We start from the raw sequence: 24,207 nt of genomic DNA on the forward strand, positions 1-24,207 counted from the left end.
TGCTCGTTCCCTCTCGCTCTGATTCTGGATGTCCCAGCGGCTCTGTTCAGTGGCAGACTGCCCACTTCCTGAGGCTGCGCCGCTAACAAAAAGCCCACCTCCTTCTTAACCACACACACACACACACACACACACACACACACACACACACACACAGCCAAGATCCTGCCCCCCTGTTATTCTCTCACCAGTTAGCAAGCCTTCACTTTTTATTTTATTTTTTTCAGCATTATTGGCACCATCCTATAACTGAGTGAATATCTGGCTGCGCTTTCACTCAGCATGAAAGGCTTACACAAGGATGTGATATTCAATTAGTAAAAAAAAAATCCCTGTCTACATACAAAAGTAACTTCCCCTTCACAAACATGCACCAGTCACACTCACACTCTTCTGGTTCTAACTCACCCAGGTGTTTCTTACTTCATGCCTTGCACTAATTTTTGGTCTTGATATTATCTCTTGCAAGAACAGCCAGAGTGATATAAATATATATAAATAATTTACTGTAAATAGGGTGTTGCAATGTATTCGTCTTTTCCATTTACTGTTGCAGGACTAATGCTTGATAGGGAGTTAGATAATCATTAAAGAAAAAAAAACAAACAAAAAAAAAACAATTGTACAGTAACCAGGAATTGCTTTGATAGGGGGTTGGAGTTATGTTTCTTTTTCACAAAATGGTTAAATTATAATCAATGGTGGTCTTATAAAAATGTATGTAGTGTTATTAACAAAAAAAAAAAAAAAAAAGCTTTTCTTTAGTGGTCTGTTTTGTAATTTTCATGAGAAAGCAAAAACGTTCACTAACAGTGTCCACATGAACAGATTATGATGGTTCTTCCTCTGCTTTTCTTCCCAGTATCAGACAACACATCCACTTTTAACATACTCTCAATATTCTACCCTTCAGGATACTGGTACCACATAAATTCGCTGCTACATTAAATTTTTGTCTTTTTTTTTTTTTTTTTTAAGCTTTTCCCCTTTGAGACTAAAAATGCAGTTACCTTAATATTACTGTTAATGTATCAAATAAATTTCTTATAAATGGTATTGATAATGTTGTGTGTTCAGAGGGCCAAATTAACTTCTTGTCTTATCACTGAGTGGAAATCCCCATCCCAGTGCAGATTCTTCTGTAATCGCATTTGTTTGTGATAATGACGCATAATAAGTAAATTGTATACCTTGAATCACAACACTTATTTGTTTGCTCATAAAGAACTGATTGCTGATTTTATTCTATGACTGATTGCGGATAAGCTTCATTTTACAAAGTGTTTCTTTTACTGTTTTCTTGATCACCTGTGTTTTAGTGCATTTTTGAGAATAGGTGATCATCTGTATTTAAGTCCCAGTGTTATTTTAGTTTGATCTATCTTCTATTATAGTATTTATTCATATTTCAAATTAGTTAAATTTTTTTTTTTTTAGTCTTCAAATTAAATTTTTTAGTAATTTTGTATTTTTAAAAATATTTCTATATAGCTTTTACATTTCTAAATGAATTATTTTCCATCTAAAATCTATATATGTAACACTAGCTGGCCTCCGTTACACACACACACACACATTTTTATATATATAATTATAAATATAAATTATAAAATATATATAAATAAATTTCAATTACCAAAAAACAATTTTTAATAGTTAATAAGTCCCTAAGCATTCATCTGCCCTTTAACAAAGTTGGTCTTCTTTTTGCCTTTAACTTTATTTAAATCCTTTTCATAAAGGTTATAGAGGGATGGGCAGGTCTAAAGTATGTTTACTAAAAAGATGACATTACTACTAGGCCATTATTGTATCACAAGCATAGTTTATGGCTTTTTATTTATTTATTTTTAACTTTTTATAAATATCCTAAAACCAGCCGAAACTGGTCAGGCTTGTCTGTTGGCTGAGTTTAAAGCGGTTTTGGTGGCTTTTAGGAGGGAGACTACTTTTAGCAGGGTTATTGAAAAGTATGTTTCTAGCTCGTCATTTTTTGGAGCAATAATGTCTCTACAAATCATGTCCAACCCTTTTAATGTATTTGACCTTGAACGGTTCGTTCAGAATCATGACATATTTGTATCCCTCTCCGAATCATAACGGGATTCATTTTGTGCCTCCCCTAGCGGAGACGAAGCGGATTTACAATGTCATAAAAAGCAGGGATGAACGCCATGTCTGATCCCGCTGTTGAGGGGTAGAGAGAGCGAATAAAAGCGGGCGGACTTCGAGGATTCGAGTCTGAGCGCGGTACCAGGCTCGATGTCGGAAAGCACCGGGATTCCTCAAGGCTCCCCGGCGGTGGGCGCGGCGGGTTCGGCTCCGGCTGCACCAGGAGTCGGTGGAACCGAGTGTTCGAGCGCTGCTGTCGGTTCTGCACGTATTGCCGTCAAGAAGGCGCAGCTCCGCTCCTCCCCGCGTCCGAAGAAACTGGAGAAACTCGGCGTTTACTCCTCATGCAAGGTACGTTAGAGCGTAAAAACATTGTTTACGTCTACAGTGCAAAGAAAAGACTCGCTTTTATTTGTTTATCTGATAGCTGAAACTAGCTGTTACCTTACTTTACCCACTCTTGAATTTGCAAGCACAGCACAAAAAGCCATCTCTTTGTCCTCCATTCTTTTAACCTGCGAATGTGTGTTTTCGCGAGCTAATACCTTAAGTTAATGCACAACAAAAACATATATCAATGGACTGATCATTTCCGTGATCTGCAGAGATAATACCGCTGTGTTAGCCCATAGTGGGTAATATGACGTGAACATTGGGTGCTCTTGGCGGGTTGTCAATGTGTTTTTTCTTTTAACTGTAAACGTCGTTTTTTATTGTATTTTGTCAAGTCAAACTGAAGTCTCATGGCGCTTTGGTGTGAGAGTTTTGCTAGAACAGGAGAGACAATCTGAAGTTGATTACTCAAGAGGCGAAAGCGGCGTCTTTGTTTTGACAGGATGACAGCTGCTGAAGGGGCGTGGTCTGTTGCCGGGGGCGGGGTCTGTTGCTGGGGGGCGTCGTCTGCTCATTGTTGTCAGATCATGCACAAGAAGCATATGGAGGGCCAAATTATTCAAACGTTTTGAAATACCCTATCATGCATGATTTATGACAACCACAGTCAGGATTTGTTTTTTCCTATGTGTTTTTATTGCTCTCAGCAATTTTTTTTTTACACATTTTAAAAGGAGATTTTCAGCATGTGCGTTTGTTTTTAACTGAAAAGATGCTGTATTAAACATAAAACAACAATAGCTCAGTAACTTTGTGTATTTAACAAACCAGTTAATATAATTAATACTATAAAATATGTACAATACAGCTTCGATTATTGCAAATGCAACTGAGTTTGTTCCCGTTCGACCAGCAGACATACAAGTTAAATGTCACGTGTGTTTGATATCAGAACATGAGGACGTGATTCCATCAAAGATCTCTGTAACCGGTGAAGATACAACTCTCTGGAAGCCCAACTCAGACCATTTAGATAATGCTCACACAACCTCCAGTCTACCAGAGTATGTTCATTTACCCTTATTAGCTGATAATTCTGATTATATTCAAAATGGACAAATTTAGCTCTCCTCTCTCAGACTGCATTGATCTATTGTGGAAAAACTAGTGACCAGGTGTTTTCAAATGTCATCTGGAGCAGTGTTGCAATAACGCATTACAAGCAATGTGCATAATGTAATCAGATTACTTTTTTGATGTAACGAGTAAAGTAACTCATTACAAGAAAAAACCCCGAACACACCAAGCCAAAGCCAACAAACTAGTGGTGACGAAAGCAGACTGCGGGATTGGCTCACGTCGGCAGCGTCTGGGTCCAAAGTTGCCCTGACACACCAAACCAACGCTCGACACCCGGCCAAGTAGCACGTTCGTTCTGCGCCTGCGTAAGAAGAAATGCCTTTCAGTAACAGCAGGTGGTAGTAGCTGGACAGTCAATCAGAATGATCAAATGGCCCGACAAATCGGCCGAAAAAAGCCTCCAAGGACCAGTTTCAGCTGACGGCGTGGAACGCACTAAGAAATCTTAGTTGGCTTCAGTTTAATTTTTTGACAAAACTGCAAATTATTTGCAGCCAAAATAGTTACTACAGATTAAGTATTTTCAAGAACAACAGTCACAGTAATAGTATGAATTGTGGCTGAAATATAGATAGTGATGCATGATGTCCAATTTAGTGGACTGATGATTAATCAGAATTTCCTCCCAATCAGTACTTGGAAAATTTAACAATGATATGACTCATTAGATGTTACTTGATGTTACAACAATTTTTTTTGTTTTGTTTTACCTGCAAGAGTCTCCTAGGATAGAAGGAATGGATGGATATTCCGGAGCAACTTGGCATTTCTGACTGGCCGTCGGCCATCTTGGTTTGGAGAAAAACAAATTCCACATACAAAGGCTTGCCACTTGGTGGCAGTGTATAAGATGATGCACTAGAGTCCAGTCCACTTTAGTGGTTGATGTGCAACTATGCCATCAAAACCCAGGTATAAAATGGCTTTTTATTAGCTGTCCACTGTAGTAACCTCTATGCGTGAAAGGGTTAAATACGTAAATTGTTAATAAAACATAAAAATCATTAAATTCATTAATTCCTCAAACAAATTAATAAATGTCTGTATTTCATTATAGTACTAGTTTGCCTTCACGTTTCATTTTCATCATTTTCTTTGCATTGATATTTAATTTAAAATCACCATGAAATAAAAATGGACCATTCTTGTTTGTTTATGGAATATTGCAATATTTATTATAAATTATTTATTCTTGGGCATAATTAAAAAAAAAAAAAAAAATTCATGTGCCCTCATAATCTTTAATCTAAATAAACTCCTCTACCCCTTGCAATGACATCTCTTCTCTGGTGTTGTGTTTCGGCATGACATTGCAGCAATAACAGACCACAGCATTCCAATCAATTCCTGATAGACAAAATCAACATTTTTTCTTGTTCGTGAAGCTGTTTCATTTGGATATACGTCACAATAGGGAATTTCTTTTCATGCCGACTTGAAGCATGAGCAGCATGTGCCATTTCATTTCCATACGCGGGGTTACAGTTGTCGGTATATCACTCAACAATAGTGGGCGTCACCTTTTAAGCTTGAGTGATGATTTAATTTTGATTAATTAACAGTGTTGGGAAGAGTTACTTTTAAAATTAATGCATTACAATGTTGCATTACTCCCTAAAAAAGTAACTAATTGCGTTACTTAGTTACTTTTATGAAATGTAATGTGTTACATAACTTTTTTGTTACTTTTTCTCACCTGGGCAGGGCTTGCTTGTTTGTATTTTTTTAATAAAAGTTGTATTTTTGGCAAATGTTAAGGCCCTTTCACACTAAAAGTGAAATGAACAAGCTTCAGGCTGAAGGAATGCATATTAAATCTGTACAGTAGAGAGCACAGCTCAAATAAACCTTTCAACTGTGCTGCCATTCTGGATTAAAGATGAATTGGATACAGGAGAAGGAAGTTCAACACTCTTATTTCTAAATCTAATCTATAGGAATTTTTGCTTATTAGTATGGTTGAATGAGATAATTGAAGGTCATCAGCAAATACATTGGTTAATAAAGTGAGATTAAATACATAAAGTATGTTTATGTAATTTAATATAGTTAATTATTACAGGTTTGTATAAAACCTGCATTTCACTCAGTTTTTTTTTTCTTTTCATTTTGAGGAATACTGAATGTTTAATGCAAGTGAAATGAGTAAATGCATGTACACATTTAGACTAGAAGTACTATAACCATCATGTTCACACAGCGCACACAACACCTCTGCAATTTATTTCTCTCAACAGGAGAGCTGTCAGTCAGTAAATGTCAAAAAGTAACTTGCATTACTTATTTGAAAACATAACTTCGATATTTTGTTGTAAATTGAAAAAGTAATGCATTACTTTACTAGTTACTTGAAAAAGTAATCTGATTGCATAACTTGAGTTACTTGTAATGCATTACCTCCAACATTATTAATTAAGCCCTCCACAGAAAAAAGCATTAAAATCATAGATTAAGCAAGGCTAAATAGAGTATTAAAATTTGTACTCCTAAAACCTGTAAATCAGGAATTCTCTATGGACTTTAAGGATGCCAGCATTTAAGAACAGACTTTAAGGTTTTTGGATTTATGCATAAAATAATAAAATCAAGTTTTTTTTTGTTTTTTTTAAAATCTATACTAGATTCTATTGTTTCAACGCCGTGTTTCAGTACATGTTGTAGTAGCTTTACTGTTTATTATGAACTTATTCCTAATGTAGCCATTTTAGTGTCTGTTTTTTGACTGATCTGTTTTGTCCTCACACAGGCTGAAGGAGCTTGTAAGTGTAATGGCTGGAAGAGTCAAAATCCACCACCAACTCCGCCCCCTCCAACCCCGCCCAGGGCCGAGCAGCCAATTGCTGTTAACCTAATGGAGCCATGCAGAAGCTGCAGCCACGCCCTTGGTAATGACTGCTTATGTAATAACAGAGCACAACAGTAGAGTTCCGGAAGATAAAATCCCGTTTCTGTCATCCATATAGAAATTTATGTTTAGTGTTATAAAATCTAAAATGATTTATATGCTATAGGTTGTTAAGCAATAGTATGTTTTTACACAAACGGCTTACACAAATGACGTATTTGAATATTTTGCAGTAAACTAAAAGTGTATGTTATTTTATATTTAAAATGAATACCTTATAGTTAACAGTTTTATGATTCAGCTACATCATTTGTATGGCTTCTTTCATTCTTTTGTGTTTCTGGCCAGGTGACCATGTGACACACCTGGAGAATGTGTCAGAGGAGGAGATGAACAGATTGCTTGGAATCGTACTGGATGTGGAGTACTTGTACACATGTGTCCATAAAGAGGAGGATCCTGACACTAAACAAGTTTACTTCTCTCTCTTCAAAGTGAGTCTAATGTACATGTTGTGCAGTGGTGTTTTGCTGTTTTGGAAATATTAAAAATATTGATCACTAAATGAAACGGTGACAGTTATCTGTTTATATATTACAATGAATATAATTATCAAAAGTTGAAAGAAGCCTAAGACTGCATTTATTTGAACAAAAGAACAGTAATATTGTGAAATATTATTACAATTTAAAATAATTGTTTTCTATTAATATGTTTTATAATGTCATTTATTCCTGTGATTGCAAAGCTAAATATTCAGCGGTCATTACTCTAGTCTTCAGTGTCACATGATCCTTTAGAAATCATTCTAATATACTGATTTCGTGCTCAAGAAACATTTCTTATCAATGCTACTTAATATTTTTTGTGGAAATTAAGAACAGCATTCATTTAAAATAGAATATTATGATCTTATGTCACATTATAAATGTCTTTACTGTCACTTTTAATCAATTTAATGCCTCCTGTAGTTGCTGAATAAAAGTATTAATTACTTTCAAAAACAAAAAAAAAATCTTATTGACCCTAAACTTTTAAATGGTACTGAATATTAATGTAAATTTACATTTGGCTGTATTCTGTTTGCTACTATTTGTCCATCTTACCTACTTATATATATATATATATATATATATATATATATATATATATATTTATATTTTTTTTTTTTTTTTTTTTTTTTTTTTTTAATTTTCTTAGTTGCTACGGAAATGCATCCTGCAGATGGGAAGGCCAGTCGTGGAAGCTCTGGAAAGCCCACCTTTTGAAAAACCAAGCATTGAACAGGTATGCTTTGAACTGCATTGAATATCTAGTATTAAATATTTGGTTGCATCCTTGCTAAATAGTACTAAACAGTAATAACTTTTTACAGCAATAACTTTTTCTTCACCATCATGTTCAAACACCATATCAAAAACAATATCAGCATCAGGAAGTGTGAAGCTGCAGACATAGATAAACCGCCAAAGAGCTCAACAGTAGCTTTCTTCTGAAACAGCCATTGATAAAAACAGGACATTTTGAGGAACCTCTTTAGTGTGTAATGTTGCTGTTTGAGCATGAACAAGGATGTGATATGATTCTCTATATCAGTAAGCGACGTTTCTGAACTCCCTGAAATACCTCGATTGTAGTCTTGAGTTTTCTTCCGGGAGCACACACATTACAATATTCCTCATTTAAATAATTCTCATATGTCCAGGGCATATGCAAAAAAAGGGGCGAGGCCTGGTTGAGTTAAGTTAGTAGTGTGTTGAAACTCACGGTTGTGGTAAGAGGGTGTAATTTTTCCAAAGCACACTTGAAGCAGTTGGCCAACCAATCAGAGCATATTGTGCTTTTTGGAAAGAGGGGCTTTATAGAGACAGGAACTAAACAGAGCGTTACTGAAAGACAGGGAGGGAGAAAGGGGAAAGGGAAGTGCTTCAACTATGTAAAATATGTGAAAAAATGTTTTTTGAACAAGCATGCCTGAAAACCTATTCTAGTAGACGTAAAAAAGTAAATCAAGAATTTGAAAAAGGGCTTTAACAACATTTTCTGGGTTACCACAGCTCTCACGTTTCTTGGTTAATTTGTAGGCAGTGTACTTTGCATGTGATTAACGAGTCAAAGAGATACCAAATAACACTAGACACATTCCTGACATCCTTGCTGTTGGTGTAACACATGTTTTTTCTTGTTGTTTTTGTTGCAGGGTGTGAACAACTTTGTACAGTACAAGTTTAGCCACCTACCTTCTAAGGAAAGGCAAACGATTGTGGAGCTCGCAAAGATGTTCCTCAACCAGATAAACTACTGGCAGCTAGAGACGCCCTCACAAAGAAGGCAAAGAGCACCTGATGATGACGTAGCTGGTTATAAAGTCAATTACACCAGGTGACTGATATTTTTTTTAAATTCAGGGTCAGAGAGGAGGGTCTAATTTTCTTTAAAATATATATATAAACCTTATTCCCTAGGTTTCACAGACAAGGCTTAAGCTTGTCCTAGACTAAAATGCATGTTTGCACTGTTTTAACTGAAAGTAACTTGCACTGACATGACATATCTTAAAATATGTCAGTGTAATTGTTTTGTCTTAAGATGCACACCAGTAATGTTTTTTTCTAGTGAACGTTTATAAAGCTACTTAAATGTGCAATATGTAAACTTTTTGCAGTAAAATATCCAAAAACCACTAGGCCAGTGTTATATATTTTGTTCAGTTGAGTACTTAAAATATCCCAAATGTTTCCAACTATTTGTAAATCGTGAGAATAATGCAATTTTAACCAGGGCTCCGGGACGTGTGAGGAGTCCCCTGTCAATGATGTCATACCCGCGTTAACCCTCGGTCTGCCTCGGTTTCTGGTTTTATTTTGTAGAAACCATGGAAACGCCAAAGACGCTTTAATATATTACACATTTAGATAAGGGAACAACTGTTTTGATATATTTATAGACAGAAAACTAATTGTTGTTATATACTGTAGCTCAACACGTTTAGTCTTATTGTTTAAATCTAATTTCCTTGATTTTTTGCGAGTACCATGCTTTACCATGCCTCAGAGAAAAACACTATTTTGTCAAGTAGCTAACATAGCATAATCACATGCAGCTTTATTTTTAGTAGCAGTAATACAGAATTTTCTCCATCATACAATACATTTTAAAATTAATTGCATGCCATTTATCAACACAAGCCATCAAGCATTTAATATGACATTCTAAAATCGATCTAGCTTACTGAAGTGTGCAACAAGTGTCTCACCGCAGCCACCGAGCGAATGCTCAGAGTAACATTATAACATCATTTTCAACACACACAAATGTATCTAATATGATAAACAGAGCTGCGTTACCTCATACTCATGACCGGAAAAGCGGAAGCGGCGCCGGCGACTGTGTCATAATAAAAGCTCCGCTGCTCTCGGCGTGTGTTGCGCAATCGCTCCAGCGGCCTCGTTCAGCTCTCACAACACACAGTCCTGCTCTGCTGCTTCATACTACAGTAACGTTAATAATCGCTTCCATGAACATGATTTCTTCCCAAGTCCTATCCCTATTCTTTTGCACTGTCCGTTGAGGTAAAGACCACATGTCCCAAGATTCCGCGCTCAAACTTGGCGTCTTCAAGCTACGCCTTTGTTTTGAATAGGCATCTAGCGACCTCTAGCGGATAGAATTCTAACTAAGGCCTAATCCTGGCTTAAGCTAAGCCCTGTCTGTGAAACCGGGCCTTAATCATTTATTAATTTATTAAAGTGAAACTGCTTCTCAAACAAGAAAAAAATGTAGAGCCAGACTTAATTTTATCTATCTGGAATTGATTGGATCGTTGGATGTTTGTGGTTTGATATTGCTGTAATCAGTTGTCCCACCCTCACGCCGAAAACAGAAATTGCAAGTGCATGTCATTGCAAGTGGCAGGGGAAGTTCTTTTGATTTAAAGATTATGAGGCCACATGAATTAAAAAAGATTTGTAAATTTTGATTTCATGGTGACTTTAATACACATTTCTGGTCTTCTTGTGTGTTTTTGCTGCAGGTGGCTGTGTTATTGTAACGTGCCCCAGTTCTGTGACAGTCTTCCTCGGTATGAGGCCACACAGATTTTTGGACGCACTTTTCTGCGCTCTGTGTTCACTGTAATGAGGAAACAGCTGTTAGAACAGGCCCGACAGGAGAAAGATAAACTACCGCCTGAGAAACGCACACTCATTCTCACACATTTCCCCAAGTAAGCACACAACCACACAGACAGACATTACCACAAATAAAGCCCAAAGCACACTTTGGTTTTTAGGCTAACATACTACGTCAATGTACAGTGTGCATGATGCAAATTTCATCACCAGAATAGTACATTTGTGCTGTTTGCACGACGCCCGATTTGCTCTGCTTGCTCTGCCCCCACTCTGCTTACTTTGTACATGCAGGTCGCACATGTGCATTGAATTTGTTTTGCACTAATTAGTTGTTCCACAAGGTGGCAACACTGACCCAGGCCGTTGTTTCACAGTAGAAAACTAAACTAAAGAGACGCAGCAACAACAAAAGGCAAAAGACATTTTTATCGGTCATAACTTCTGAAGAAAAATAGCACAGACACTAGACAAAGATGAAACTTTCTAGAATGCATGTCTCTACCGCCTGTGTTCAAATGGAGTGTACTTTGAAGGGCTACACGTTCGACTGTACACATACATTGGCGTGTGCATTAAAAAACAAAGTATACTTTGGGCTTAACAGGTCGATATTGTGTGTATGTGAATGTGTGTTTGTTGTGCCTAGGTTTTTGTCTATGCTGGAGGAGGAGGTTTATAGTCATAATTCGCCCATCTGGAGTGAAAACTTCATGGTTGGTTTATCAGGTGGACAGATTCCCACAGGTGATTAGCAATGTTAGAGTTAACTTTATTCAGTCACATATGTGGCATGGCTATGTAAACAAACGTTTCTCTTTTCTGATTGGTGCAGTTATCAGTGCTCCACCCGTGACCCGCCCCCTGTACTATAGCAGTAGTCCCGCCCCAGTGGAGCTGGCAGGAGGAGGCAGCGTAAGCCCAGCCCGGAAAGCAGCATCCGGTCTGGAACCCAATCAAGGTATCAACCTATTTCATAGTATTTTATTCAAAATTGCTTTGCCATTTATGTAGTCTTAATGATAAATCTACTCTACTGTTCAAAAGTTTGGGGTCAGTAAGATTTTTTTTTATTATACTTTTAGGATGCATTAAATTGATCAAGTCAAGTGACAGTAAAAATATTACTTTGTTATAAAAAAATTCTATTTAAAATAAATGCCTTTCTTTTGAACCTGCAATTCATTAAAGAATACAGAAAAAAAGCATCACAGTTTCCTCATAAATATTAATAGCACAACTGTTTTCAATATTGATGATCATAAGAAATGTTTTTTTGAGCATATAATTTCTGAAGGATCATGTGACACTGAAGACTGGAGTAATGATGCTACATTCAGATTTGGGAATAAATTACTTTTTAAAATGTATTCAAATAAAAAACAGTTATTTTAAATTGTAATTCTACACTGTAAAAAAATCCCTGTAAAATTTACAGTAAAAATCATCAGCTGTGGTTGCCAGAACTTCACTGTTAAAAAAAAAAAAAAAAGCTGTAGTGGTTTTTGGTTTTAAGGGAGTTCAAAACTGTATAATTTAAAGGTTTATATTGTAATAATTACAGTTCTATAATTATGGTAAAAACAGTTTAACGGTATTTTACCGTAAAATTACATTAAGTGTATCCTTAGATCTATTACAGTTATTCACTGTATAAAGTACAGAAACTTTCTGTAAACCAATTAACTGTTTTTCACCATAGCATTTTTACAGTCTTTTACCATTAAAATCAGTCATTTTTTGCAGTGTAGTTCACAATATTACAGTTTTTACTTTTTTTTTTACTTGAAGTATAATATTACAATAATTTAACAACTCATTTGTAGTTCATGGTTCTCGGATGATGTTGACATTCAGGTAAACAAACAAAATATAACATTTTTGTAAGGTTTTTATTTTAATTATTTAAAATTATCTATTCATTTTTTATGCTTTGAATATTTATTAGCTGTTTATCAAGTCACAAACCCACTGCAGCTCCTCAAATTAATAGGCATTTTATTGTATAGTTATAACTTAGAATAATAACACTCTATATGATTGTATCATTACATTATGATTTGTCTTTTTCTTAATTTTATGTTATTAAGTAACTTTAAAATACATTTTTACCTATTTAATCCATTCATTTAAATACCATAACATCATATTTTATATGATAATATAGAATATAATACGATATTATACTACATGTTCCAAATACATATGTACTGCAGAGAGTTGATGTATTAAAGTTGCTAAATCCTTTTGAATCCGATTAGAGGGACTGTGAAGAGTTTTACTAAAGCATCACAGTGACCACTGATCTTAATATCTTAATAGATTTGACCCTGTGCACACATGTAGGTGGAGAAAAGCGAAAGCCTTCTGAGCTGTTATCTCACGAGGACTGCAAACGACCTCGTGTGGTTGGTGACATTCCTATGGAATTAATTAATGAAGTCATGTCCACCATTACAGACCCTACAGCCATGCTGGGACCAGAGGTAAACACAGGGAGTGTGTCTGATGACATATGGCAGTGCTCAAACTGGAATTGCAGAGACTGGACCATGAAAGTGTTTAACTGTATCTCTTTCTCTCAGACCAGTCTTCTCTCAGCTCATTCTGCGCGTGATGAAGCTGCTCGATTAGAAGAGAGGCGCGGCGTCATCGAGTTCCATGTCATTGGAAATTCCCTCAACCAAAAGCCCAATAAGAAGATCCTCATGTGGCTTGTTGGCCTGCAGAACGTCTTCTCACATCAGCTGCCTCGCATGCCTAAAGAATACATCACACGCCTTGTATTCGACCCGTATGTTTTACTATTATACCTGTTTTAATGCATTAACCCTTAAATGCATACCTTGGGTCTTTAGTGACCCGGGAAGTCATTCATTACCCTCCTTCTCATTAATTTTTTAAAGTTAGACATCAACATTCTTGGTATTCCTCGATCAATTCATTATAAAGAATATAACAAGAAAAAAATCATAAAATTATAAAAGAATGCCTATTTTTGAATTCATTTTTTGTAAAAATTGTAATAGGGTCGCTAACGACCCGAGGTATGTATGAGTGTACGTAAATTTTGGCATAAAACATCTGCTCAAACTGAGCCCTTTCAAGCTCCAAAAGGTAACAAAATATGATTTATTTTATTCTTCTGTAATTGTTACTCTAATAGCAGAGGAGTTTTATATTATTGCGACAGGAAGAAATCCTTCCGTGTTAGATATAGATCCGGGTCGATAAAGACCCGAATGTGTAAGAATGACTGGTGAAACAGTCATGCATTTAAGAGTTAAAGACCTTTGTCTGATGCTCATAGTAACAAGTCTGTTGTGGAGTATTTAAACCCCTATTATGCTATTTTAAAGGTTCCTAATTTAGTTTTGAGGGTCTCCTACAATAGGTTTACAAGGAATTTTTGGTATGCATACTTGTAGTGTATGCTGGAAACTAAACACCGATTACAAAATCTGAATTTCAGATTCAGAGGCATACTTAGCACTTAAAGGGTTAGTTCACCCAAAAATGAAAATAATGTAATTTATTACTCACCCTTATGTCGTTCTACAGCCGTGAGATTTTCGTTCATCTTCAGAACACAAATTAAGATATTGTTGATAAAATCTGATGGCTCAGTGAGGCCTGCATTGAAAGCAAAGCCATTAAAACTCTCAAGATCCATAAAGGTACTAAAAACATATTTGAAACAGTTCATGTGAGTTCAGTGATTCTATCTTAATATTATAAAGCGACAAGAATACTTTTTGTGTGCCAAAAAAACAAAATGATGACTTTTCAACAATATCTATATGGGCTAATTTCAAAACACTGCTTCATAGCTTTACAAATCGAATTAGCGAATCAGAGCGCCAAAGTCATATGATTTCAGCAGTTTAGCTGTTTGATAGGAGATCCGAATCACCAATTTGAAACATAAGATTCATAAAGCTCAGAAGCTTCATGAAGCAGTGTTTTGAAATCGGCACATATAGATATTGTTGAAAAGTCGTTATTTTGTTTTTTTGGCACACCAAAAATATTCTTGTCACTTTATAATATTAAGATAGAACCACTGAACTCACATGAACTCAAAATCTGTTTTTAGTACCTTTATGGATCTTGAGAGTTTCAATGTCTTTGCTCTCAATAGAGGCCTCAACAAGCCATTGGATTTGATCAAAAATATCTTAATTTGTGTTCTGAAAATGAGGTCTTACGGGTGTAGAACGAGTAATAAATGACATTATTTTAATTTTTGGTTGAACTTACCCTTTAATACGCAGTGATGCGAATAGTAATGATGGCGTCGATTTTACCATATCAATTCAAGCCCAAGTCCGCATACTCATCCTTTGGTAGTGAATGCAAAGTTGATGCAACTACAGAAGGCAGGTCAAAGTAGACATTTGCGGGAACTTTGCAGACCTTTTACATTCACAAACAGCTATACAAAACTACATTATTTGGGGTACTTATAAACTGGTGCTTTTCTAAAATTTTAACAGTTAACTTTGTTTTGGTTTAGGGTTAAATCGTATTTGGTTAAAGTTAACTTATTGCTTCCCGTTATGGCATAACATTGTTATGAGTCAGTCTATTTCCTTCTTTGAAACAGGAAGCACAAGACTCTTTCTCTGATTAAAGATGGCCGTGTTATTGGGGGAATCTGCTTCCGGATGTTTCCGACTCAGGGCTTCACTGAGATTGTGTTCTGTGCCGTCACCTCCAATGAACAAGTCAAGGTGTGTTTTCTTATAAATACTGTGATGCTTTTCCATTATTATCTGTCATACCTCCTTCCTCACTCATTCCTAGCTTGATCTTTATTCATTTAATTGCTGTTTAAGGGTTATGGGACTCACCTGATGAACCATCTGAAGGAGTATCACATCAAGCATGAAATTCTCAACTTTCTCACCTATGCTGATGAATACGCCATTGGCTACTTCAAAAAGCAGGTTAGTGCAACCGTTCTGACCATGTTTTTTTCATTCTTCCATTACAACTAAAGTGGATGGTGAAGTCTGACAAGCTCCAAAAATGACAAAAAACATGGATTTTCTGCCTAACATTTCAATTTGTGTTTTATTATATATTTTTTAAAAATAAAACAATGATGGGTTGGAATAACATGAAGATAACAATGAGAAATATTTCATTTTTGGTCGCTTTAAGTATATGTCCATATCTTTATTTTGTTACTCTTGTTTCATGTCAGGGATTCTCAAAGGATATTAAAGTGCCGAAGTCTAAGTATGTGGGCTACATTAAGGACTATGAGGGAGCCACTCTCATGGGCTGTGAACTGAACCCCTGCATCCCTTACACTGAGTTCTCCGTCATCATTAAGAAACAGAAAGAGGTGTGTGTGTGTGTGTGTGTGTGTGTGTGAGCATGAGATCTGATGTGTGTCAAAGAGGTTACTCAGTATGGTAATATTCATGATTCTGTTATCGCTTAAAGGCTTTTCTATTTCTTTCTCACCCTTCTCTCAGATCATTAAGAAGCTTATAGAGCGCAAACAAGCGCAGATTCGTAAAGTCTACCCAGGCCTATCCTGTTTCAAGGAGGGAGTTCGCCAGATTGCAATTGAAAGCATTCCAGGAATCCGTATGTCTTACTTTGATATATAATTTTTAGATTTTTTTTTATAATTAATATATTTATAATGATATTACAATATTTTATGTAATTTATTTTACAGTAAATTATATAATAAATTATATGATTATATGATGTTACTGGTTTTATTATAATAAATATTGTTATTTTAATTTTTTTAACTATATATATATATATATATATATATATATATATATATATATATATATATATATATATATATATATATATATATATATATATATATATACAGTATATTTATTTTTTTTCTGTAAGATTTTTAAAATGTTTTTAAGAAAAAGTAATGTTCTCTTATGCTCACCAAAGCAGATTATTTTATCAAAAATACAGTATTATTACAATTTAAAATTTGTAATGTTTTCTATTTTAAAGTATTTTAGAAAAGCTGAATTTTCAGCATATTACAGTCACATGATCCTTCAGAAATCATTCTAATATGCTGATTTGCTGCTCAAGAAACATTTCTTATCATTATCAATGTTGAAAACAGTTGTGCTGCTTAATATTTGTGTGAAAACCATGATATATTTATTAAGGATTCTTTGAATAGAAAGTTCAAAAGAACAACAATTATTTGAAATATTAATGTAAATATTACTGACTAAATATTTCTGAATATTAATGTTTATATATATTTAATTTAAACTTTAATTTACTTCTGTCTTTGGACAGGTGAGACGGGGTGGAAGCCTTTAGGGAAGAGGTGAGTGTGTATCTATTAGTCACAGCTAAATAAATCTTATGTAACTAGTTTGGTGTAGTTTTGAAAAGATGTTTCTTTTTTGTGTCACAGCAAAGAGCTGAAGGATCCTGACCAGTTGTACAGCACCTTGAAGAACATCTTACAGCAGGTCAAGGTAATGTATATCTGTTTGGCTTTACATGTTTCAAAAACAATATTTATGAAAGAACATAAAGGACTAATGAGGAATATGTATTGTACCCCTCAGTCACACCAGAATGCATGGCCCTTCATGGAGCCTGTAAAGAAGAACGAGGCACCTGGTTATTACCAAGTCATCCGCTTCCCTATGGGTATGCAAAGATCTCTTATGTACTGGTATAACGATAAACACGATAGATCGGTAGAAATTTGTCAACCGGTGGAGATTTTGAAATATTGTCTCTGTTGTGGTTGTGGTCGCCATCACGAAAACGTATAATTTGAATGCATTTTTAAACCTTGTGGCTTAAAAACAAGTGATTTAAAACCATTCAAGTGCAATAATCAGCAAAAGAAAACTCATTTCGGTATATGCATGGGCTGTCTGAGAGACTGTTTCTGAGTGCACACACCTGAAAAAGAACTTAGTTCAGTACTCACACGCTGTAAGAGCAACAGCTTTATGCGTGCGCGAGTACTGAACCGAGTTCTTTTTGCCGCCTTATTGGGCTTGAATGGTCAAATAGACACACTTATATGCCAAAATGACCATTTTCGGGAATATCCTTGTAAACATATTCATAAGTCGTAAGTGAACATAAACCGTTGAAAAAGAAAGCTCTTATGTAACTGTTATGATATAGACACGGAGGCAGAGATAAAAGCAATCCAGGTGAGTTTATTGGAACAATATGTGGAACACAGAGTGGTAATGGCTGTTATCAGGTTCTTGAGAGATGAATATAAAGTAATACTGTCCTTGTGTGGTTTGTGGATCCAGGAGTTGAGCTGAGATGGAGGGAGACGTTGGAGACACTCACACACACAGATGGGTAAGCACACGAAGGGACCGGGAGACGAAGGAGATGAAGGAGATCGCTGGAGCAGGTAAGTATGTTGAAGGGGAGTCCTTAAGGTAAGCATGTACATGGCGTAGTGCAAACGAGACCGGACAGTGAGTGTGTGTGAGAGTGGTGGTTTTGTAGTGCTGGTGATTGCAGAGTGAATGAGGTGCAGGTGGCGGTGATTAATAAGCTGGTGATTGGGTGCGTGGGTACTGTGGTGAGGTGGAGCCTGGCGTGTCTGTGACAGTACCCCCCCTCCCACGGCCCGCTCCTGAGGGCCGCGGACCCCGACGTCGTGGTGGTCTTCCCCTGGGTCGCGGGGCAGGTCTGTCTGGATGGTTGGTATGGAAGTTCTGTAACAGAAGAGGATCAAGGATATCGTTCCTGGGAATCCATGAGCGTTCCTCGGGACCATAGTCCTCCCAGTCCACGAGGTATTCGAGTTTACCACCACGGCGCCGGGAATCCAAGATCTCGTGGACCACGTAGGCTGTGCCGTCTTCTAGGAGAAGTGGAAGGGGGGGCTCGGCGGCTGCCACGTCAGGCTCTGTGGAGGGAACAACAGAAGGGTGGTGAGGTTTAAGTAGAGACACGTGAAATGTAGGATGGATTCTACTATACTGTGCCGGGAGTTGGAGACGATAGGTGACGGGGTTGATCTGCCGAAGGATGGTGAACGGGCCAATGAAGCGGGGACTCAGCTTTTTGCAGGGCAGACGCATCCTGATGTCCCGGGTGGACAGCCAGACCTTCTGCCCCGGCTGGTAGACAGGAGCCTCGGAGCGTCGAAGGTCGGCTGCCATCTTGCGTCTGCGCAGGGCCCTCTGCAGCTGGTGGTGAGCTGAGTCCCACACCCTCTCGCTCTCCCGGAACCAGTAGTCGACTGCCGGAACGTTGGAGGGTTCCCCGTCCCAGGGGAACATCGGGGGTTGGTAGCCGAGTACGCACTGGAAGGGTGTTAGTCCCGTTGAGGCTTGGCGGAGAGAGTTTTGTGCGTACTCGGCCCAACCCAGGTACTGGTTCCAGGAGTTCTGGTGGCCGTGACAGAAGGTACGCAGGAAGCGGCCGATCTCCTGGATCTTCCGTTCCGTCTGCCCGTTCGACTGAGGATGGTATCCAGACGATAGGCTGACGGTCACACCCAGGAGGGAGAAGAAGGCTTTCCAGACGTGTGAGACAAACTGGGGTCCTCTGTCGGAGACGATGTCTTCAGGTAATCCATAATAGCGAAAAACATGATTAAACATTAGTTCTGCGGTGGCCATGGCGGTAGGTAGACCCTCCAGGGGTATCAGACGGCAGGACTTTGAGAAGCGGTCCACCACCACCAGGATGCATGTGTGACCGTCAGACTCGGGGAGATCGGTGACGAAGTCCACTCCCAGGTGTGACCAGGGTCTCTCAGGAACGGGCAGAGGAAAGAGCTTGCCGGTGGGAAGATGGCGTGGGCTCTTGGAGATGGCACACTCCCTGCAGCCCTGCACGTACCCCAGGAACTGGACGGAGGGTTGGTGGAATGAGCATTTTTCAGCCTTGAGGAAGAGATGGAACTGCCGTAAGCGCTGGAGGACCTCCGCAACGTGGTGGCGATGTTCGGCCAAGCTCCGGGAGTAGATGAGGATGTCATCTATATAAACCAGAACGGACTTATGGAGAAACTCCCGGAGCACCTCGTGGATGAAATCCTGGAATACGGAGGGGGCGTTGACCAGGCCATACGGCATCACGAGGTACTCGTAGTGTCCAGTGGGCGTGACGAAGGCGGTCTTCCACTCGTCCCCCTCACGTATCCGGATGAGGTTATACGCGCTGCGGAGGTCCAACTTGGTGAACACAGTGGCACCGCGGAGATGTTCCAGGGCCGCTGGGACGAGGGGAAGTGGGTATCGGAACTTGATGGTGATCTTGTTGAGTGCACGGTAATCGATGCATGGCCTCAAGCCTCCGTCCTTCTTTGCCACGAAGAAGAAGCTTGAAGCAGCAGGGGAAGTAGACGGGCGGATGTAACCTTGTTCGAGTGCCTCCTTGATGTATTCCTCCATGGCCTTCTCCTCCGGTATGGACAGGGGGTATATGCGTCCCCTGGGCACTGGTTCACCCGGCAGCAGATCGATGGCGCAGTCCCATGGCCGGTGTGGAGGAAGCTTGGAGGCGCGTTGCGGGCAGAAGACGTCGCTGAAGGGGGCGTAGTCAGGGGGAACATCCACCGAGCGCTTCTCAACAGGGCTCTCGATGGACGTGGCATTCACGAGAAGAGACTTGGAGAGTGGAGGTTTAGGAACAGGAAGCGCTGGGAAGCAGTCTGGGAAGCAGTGATCGCCCCACTTCAGGACTTCGCCCGTGCGCCAGGAGATGTTGGGGTTGTGTTGTTCCAGCCACGGGCGCCCTAGAACCACGTCAGCGGTGGATTCCTCCAGAACCAGCAAATGGATGTGTTCAGTGTGCAGGATACCGATGCTGAGTTGTAGTGGACCCACGCAGTGACGGATGTGTCTGCAGCTTAGGGGTTTGCCTGTGATGGAGTGGATTTGATAGCTCGTCGGTGAAGGAGAGATCTTAAGGTTGAGTTGTCTACAGAGGGTGCCTGAGATGAAGTTTCCGGCTGACCCTGAATCAAGGAGCGCCACCACTGGAACAGAGATGTTAGCAGCAGTAAGAGTTACAGTTGTAGTGAGTGGTTTCATTTTCTGAATGGAGGGAAATATTGCACTCACCACGGGTCGAGGAGGACGGATTGGGCATGTGGAGAGATTATGCCCCATTGTTCCGCAATAGAGACAGAGATTCAGGGCCAGCCTTCTTTGTCTTTCGTTAGGGGTGAGACGAGAGTGATCAATTTGCATGGGTTCGTTGGCTGGTTCTGGGGAGCTGACGGGTTCGGACCGACGGAGGAGGTTAGTGGTGGATGACTGGCCCTGGTGTTCTTGAATGCACGACTGCATACGGGACCCCACGCGGATGGCGAGTTGGATGAAGCGTTCTAATCCCATGGAGTCCTCGTATGCAGCGAGATGCAGCCGCACGGAGGGTTCCAGCCCCTGACGGAACGTGGTGATGAGGGCTTGCTCGTTCCATCCGCTGGTGGCGGCTAGCGTTCGAAACTGCAAGGCATATTCGTTAACAGATAGGTTTCTTTGCTTTAGATTATAAAGTTTCTCACCAGTCGAGGAATCAGTCAGAGGTTTCCCGAATACTTCCCGGAAGTGGGAGACGAACGCCGAATAGGATTGGACGACTGGGCCTTTCTGGGTCCACAACGAATCTGCCCATTGCAGAGCCTTCCCTTGCAGTTGTGAAATAATGAACGCTATTTTAGCCGTGTCTGTGGTGTAGAGGTGCGGCTGCATCTCCAGGACCAGCTCACATTGGAGAAGAAATCCGCTGCATTCCTCCGCCGATCCAGAGTAGGGCGCCGGTTTGGCCATGGGACTGGCGGTGAATGCAGGTGAAGGAGTGGTGCTGGTGGGTGCGGAGACAGCCGTGTTGTGGGATGACGATGTTGAGGGCTGTGGTGTGAGTGCTCGACGCAGCACGTCCACGAGTTCCTGGAATGGATCGTTTGTCATCATGCCGTTAGTTGTTATGGTCCGGTCTTCTGTTATGATATAGACACGGAGGCAGAGATAAAAGCAATCCAGGTGAGTTTATTGGAACAATATGTGGAACACAGAGTGGTAATGGCTGTTATCAGGTTCTTGAGAGATGAATATAAAGTAATACTGTCCTTGTGTGGTTTGTGGATCCAGGAGTTGAGCTGAGATGGAGGGAGACGTTGGAGACACTCACACACACAGATGGGTAAGCACACGAAGGGACCGGGAGACGAAGGAGATGAAGGAGATCGCTGGAGCAGGTAAGTATGTTGAAGGGGAGTCCTTAAGGTAAGCATGTACATGGCGTAGTGCAAACGAGACCGGACAGTGAGTGTGTGTGAGAGTGGTGGTTTTGTAGTGCTGGTGATTGCAGAGTGAATGAGGTGCAGGTGGCGGTGATTAATAAGCTGGTGATTGGGTGCGTGGGTACTGTGGTGAGGTGGAGCCTGGCGTGTCTGTGACAGTAACGGTATATTAGATAAGTGCGGCAGTGACAGCAGCCTAATAAACCTGCTGCTGTCTGTGTCATTAATGTTAATCAAGCAACAAAAGAAATAAGAATATTTCTCCCTGATCTTGACTGAATCACTTTTGTAACTTTAATACAAATGAATGTAGTGACGACTGTGCAGTGTGCTGTGTATGCAGTTGTACATTTGATTACTTTATACAATTTATGTAGTATTTCTTATTTCTAATGCTTAAAGCTTTTCAGGTAGGTCTATTTCATTTGTGTGTCTTTTTTTTTTCTATTGTAGTTTTTGTGCTTTTGCTTGTAATTAGTTTTTTGTTCTTATTTTATCACTGTTTACTTGTCTTCAGTAAGCTTGTTTTTTACTTATTAGTTAGGCTAGTATTAGTTTTCTGTGATACTGAAGTTGATGAGATTTATGAAATTCCACGAACATGAAATGGTTTCAAAAATGTTGATATAATCATAAAAACCTTATTTAAAGCAAAAATAACTACATTGTGATATGCATGTCATTATAGTGAATTGAAATGACTCATATCAGGATATATGATTTTGGTCTTACTGCCCATCCCTGAATGAATGTTCTTGTGCATTGTAGACTTGAAGACGATGAGCGAGCGCCTGAAAAGTCGTTATTACACCACGCGGAAGCTGTTCATGGCCGACATGCAGAGGATCTTCACTAACTGTCGAGAGTATAACCCTCCTGAAAGCGAATACTACAAATGTGCCAACCTACTAGAGAAATTCTTCTACACCAAGATCAAAGAGGCGGGCCTCATCGAGGCTATGTAATCCAGCTAAGGGGTGCAAGCAGTCCGTTTCCCTCTTCCCCTCCCTTTTCTCTACCTCTTTTTCTCAACATTTATCATATATAACTCCCTCAGTGTTTTTGCATCAAAAGGAGGGTTGTTTGAAATGCAGGCGTTTGGTGTGTGTGAATATCCGCATGACCACCATATGTGGAAAAAGTCTCTTTCTTGTCTTAAAAATTCCTTCTGCCAAAATTGCGGAACAATTTTATGGTATGTACGGCTGTATGCATTTGGCGTGCATGTGTTCATGCTAGCGTGTGTGTATATAATAGTGAAAATCTGTTTATATAGATCAATTTTATGAAAAACTGTATATTTTATATAGTACCAACCAAGAAAAATTACTCTAATTACCTAATGTTATACCTTCAAACAGCACTTATTTATTATTAAAGAAATTGTGGTAAATACTAATATTCATATGATGAATATTCCTAATCAGAAACCCGCACATTTGCGGTCTTTACCAGAGCTTGTACGTGACATGGTGTAATGAGGAGCATTCCCTGTGCAGTGACAAAAACAGTCTTAATATGCTAACGAGAACGTACGGAATCTGTATGTAAAGATGACACGTGCAATGACTCCTACTATTGTTGTTTTCTAAAATATTTGTACTTTTAAATACTTAAGAAGAGATAGGCTTTGTACTACATTCTGGGAATTGGGGGGGAAAGGCTATTTTAAGGTCTTTGTACCTTTGCTTTTAAAGACATATTATGTCTTTTAAAGATTTTTGCTTTTAAAGCATATTTTATAGAATGATTAAATCTTTAGAGCAACTAATGTGAAAGAAATGTCTACTTTTGTGTTTGGACTCTTTCAGTAAAGTTGCACAAACTGCACATCTTTTTTTTTTTTTTTGTTCTTGCACTTTTTTAGATCTAGAAATTGTTAAAGAAAAAAATCACAATCATCCATTTCTTGTGTTAATACACCTGTTAATGTTTATTTTATTAGTAATCGGGTGACATTTTTTGTCAGCTGACCAATTTAGGTATGTTATTAAGCAGAAAATGCATATGTCTGTATATTTTTATTGAAAATGAGTCAACAGACTGGAGTTTCTGGATTTGTGCTGAATTTGCTGGTCTAGTCTAGCATATCACCATGTAGCTTATAACAGTGTTTCAAATACTATAAAGCCAAGTTAAAAAGTTTATTTACTCATCCAAGAAACCTGTTTCCTACATAGCTGTGCTTGTGTTTTGTCTCTCCACGATCTCTACAAGACAATAAAATAATAAAATCATTTCAAATCAGTAATACCAGCATTTATTTATTTATCATTAGTTCATTTGTGCTAATGACCGGCTGCCTGTTTTTTTCCACCTTTTTCCTGAGTAATCGATGAGCGCCATCATGATGGATTCTAACCCGTTTGGAACCCATCGTTAAAATG

At 38.8% G+C, this 24,207-nt stretch overlaps 1 protein-coding gene across 3 annotated transcripts; it reads left to right on the forward strand.

The window, feature by feature from the left end:
* Positions 1-39: 39 nt before the first annotated feature.
* Positions 40-24,084, forward strand: kat2b (K(lysine) acetyltransferase 2B). Of its 3 annotated transcripts, XM_067361790.1 has the most exons (19): positions 2,323-2,463; positions 4,303-4,497; positions 6,332-6,470; positions 6,779-6,924; positions 7,631-7,717; positions 8,631-8,812; positions 10,464-10,655; positions 11,210-11,307; positions 11,396-11,521; positions 12,883-13,046; positions 13,146-13,354; positions 15,167-15,293; positions 15,399-15,509; positions 15,770-15,913; positions 16,047-16,161; positions 16,867-16,897; positions 16,988-17,051; positions 17,145-17,229; positions 22,589-24,084. In XM_067361790.1, the coding sequence occupies exons 2-19, from the start codon at positions 4,471-4,473 to the stop codon at positions 22,783-22,785; spliced, it is 2,244 nt and encodes a 747-aa protein (XP_067217891.1). In that variant the 5' UTR covers positions 2,323-2,463; positions 4,303-4,470; the 3' UTR covers positions 22,786-24,084. The 3 variants fall into 3 exon arrangements, with proteins under 3 accessions (XP_067217889.1, XP_067217890.1, XP_067217891.1); XM_067361788.1 differs by lacking the exon at positions 4,303-4,497 and having other exon boundaries at positions 40-2,463; XM_067361789.1 differs by lacking the exon at positions 4,303-4,497 and having other exon boundaries at positions 40-2,463; positions 12,907-13,046.
* Positions 24,085-24,207: the final 123 nt, after the last annotated feature.

This window comes from Chanodichthys erythropterus, chromosome 15, assembly GCF_024489055.1.
Source record: "Chanodichthys erythropterus isolate Z2021 chromosome 15, ASM2448905v1, whole genome shotgun sequence".
NCBI lineage: Eukaryota > Metazoa > Chordata > Actinopteri > Cypriniformes > Xenocyprididae > Chanodichthys > Chanodichthys erythropterus.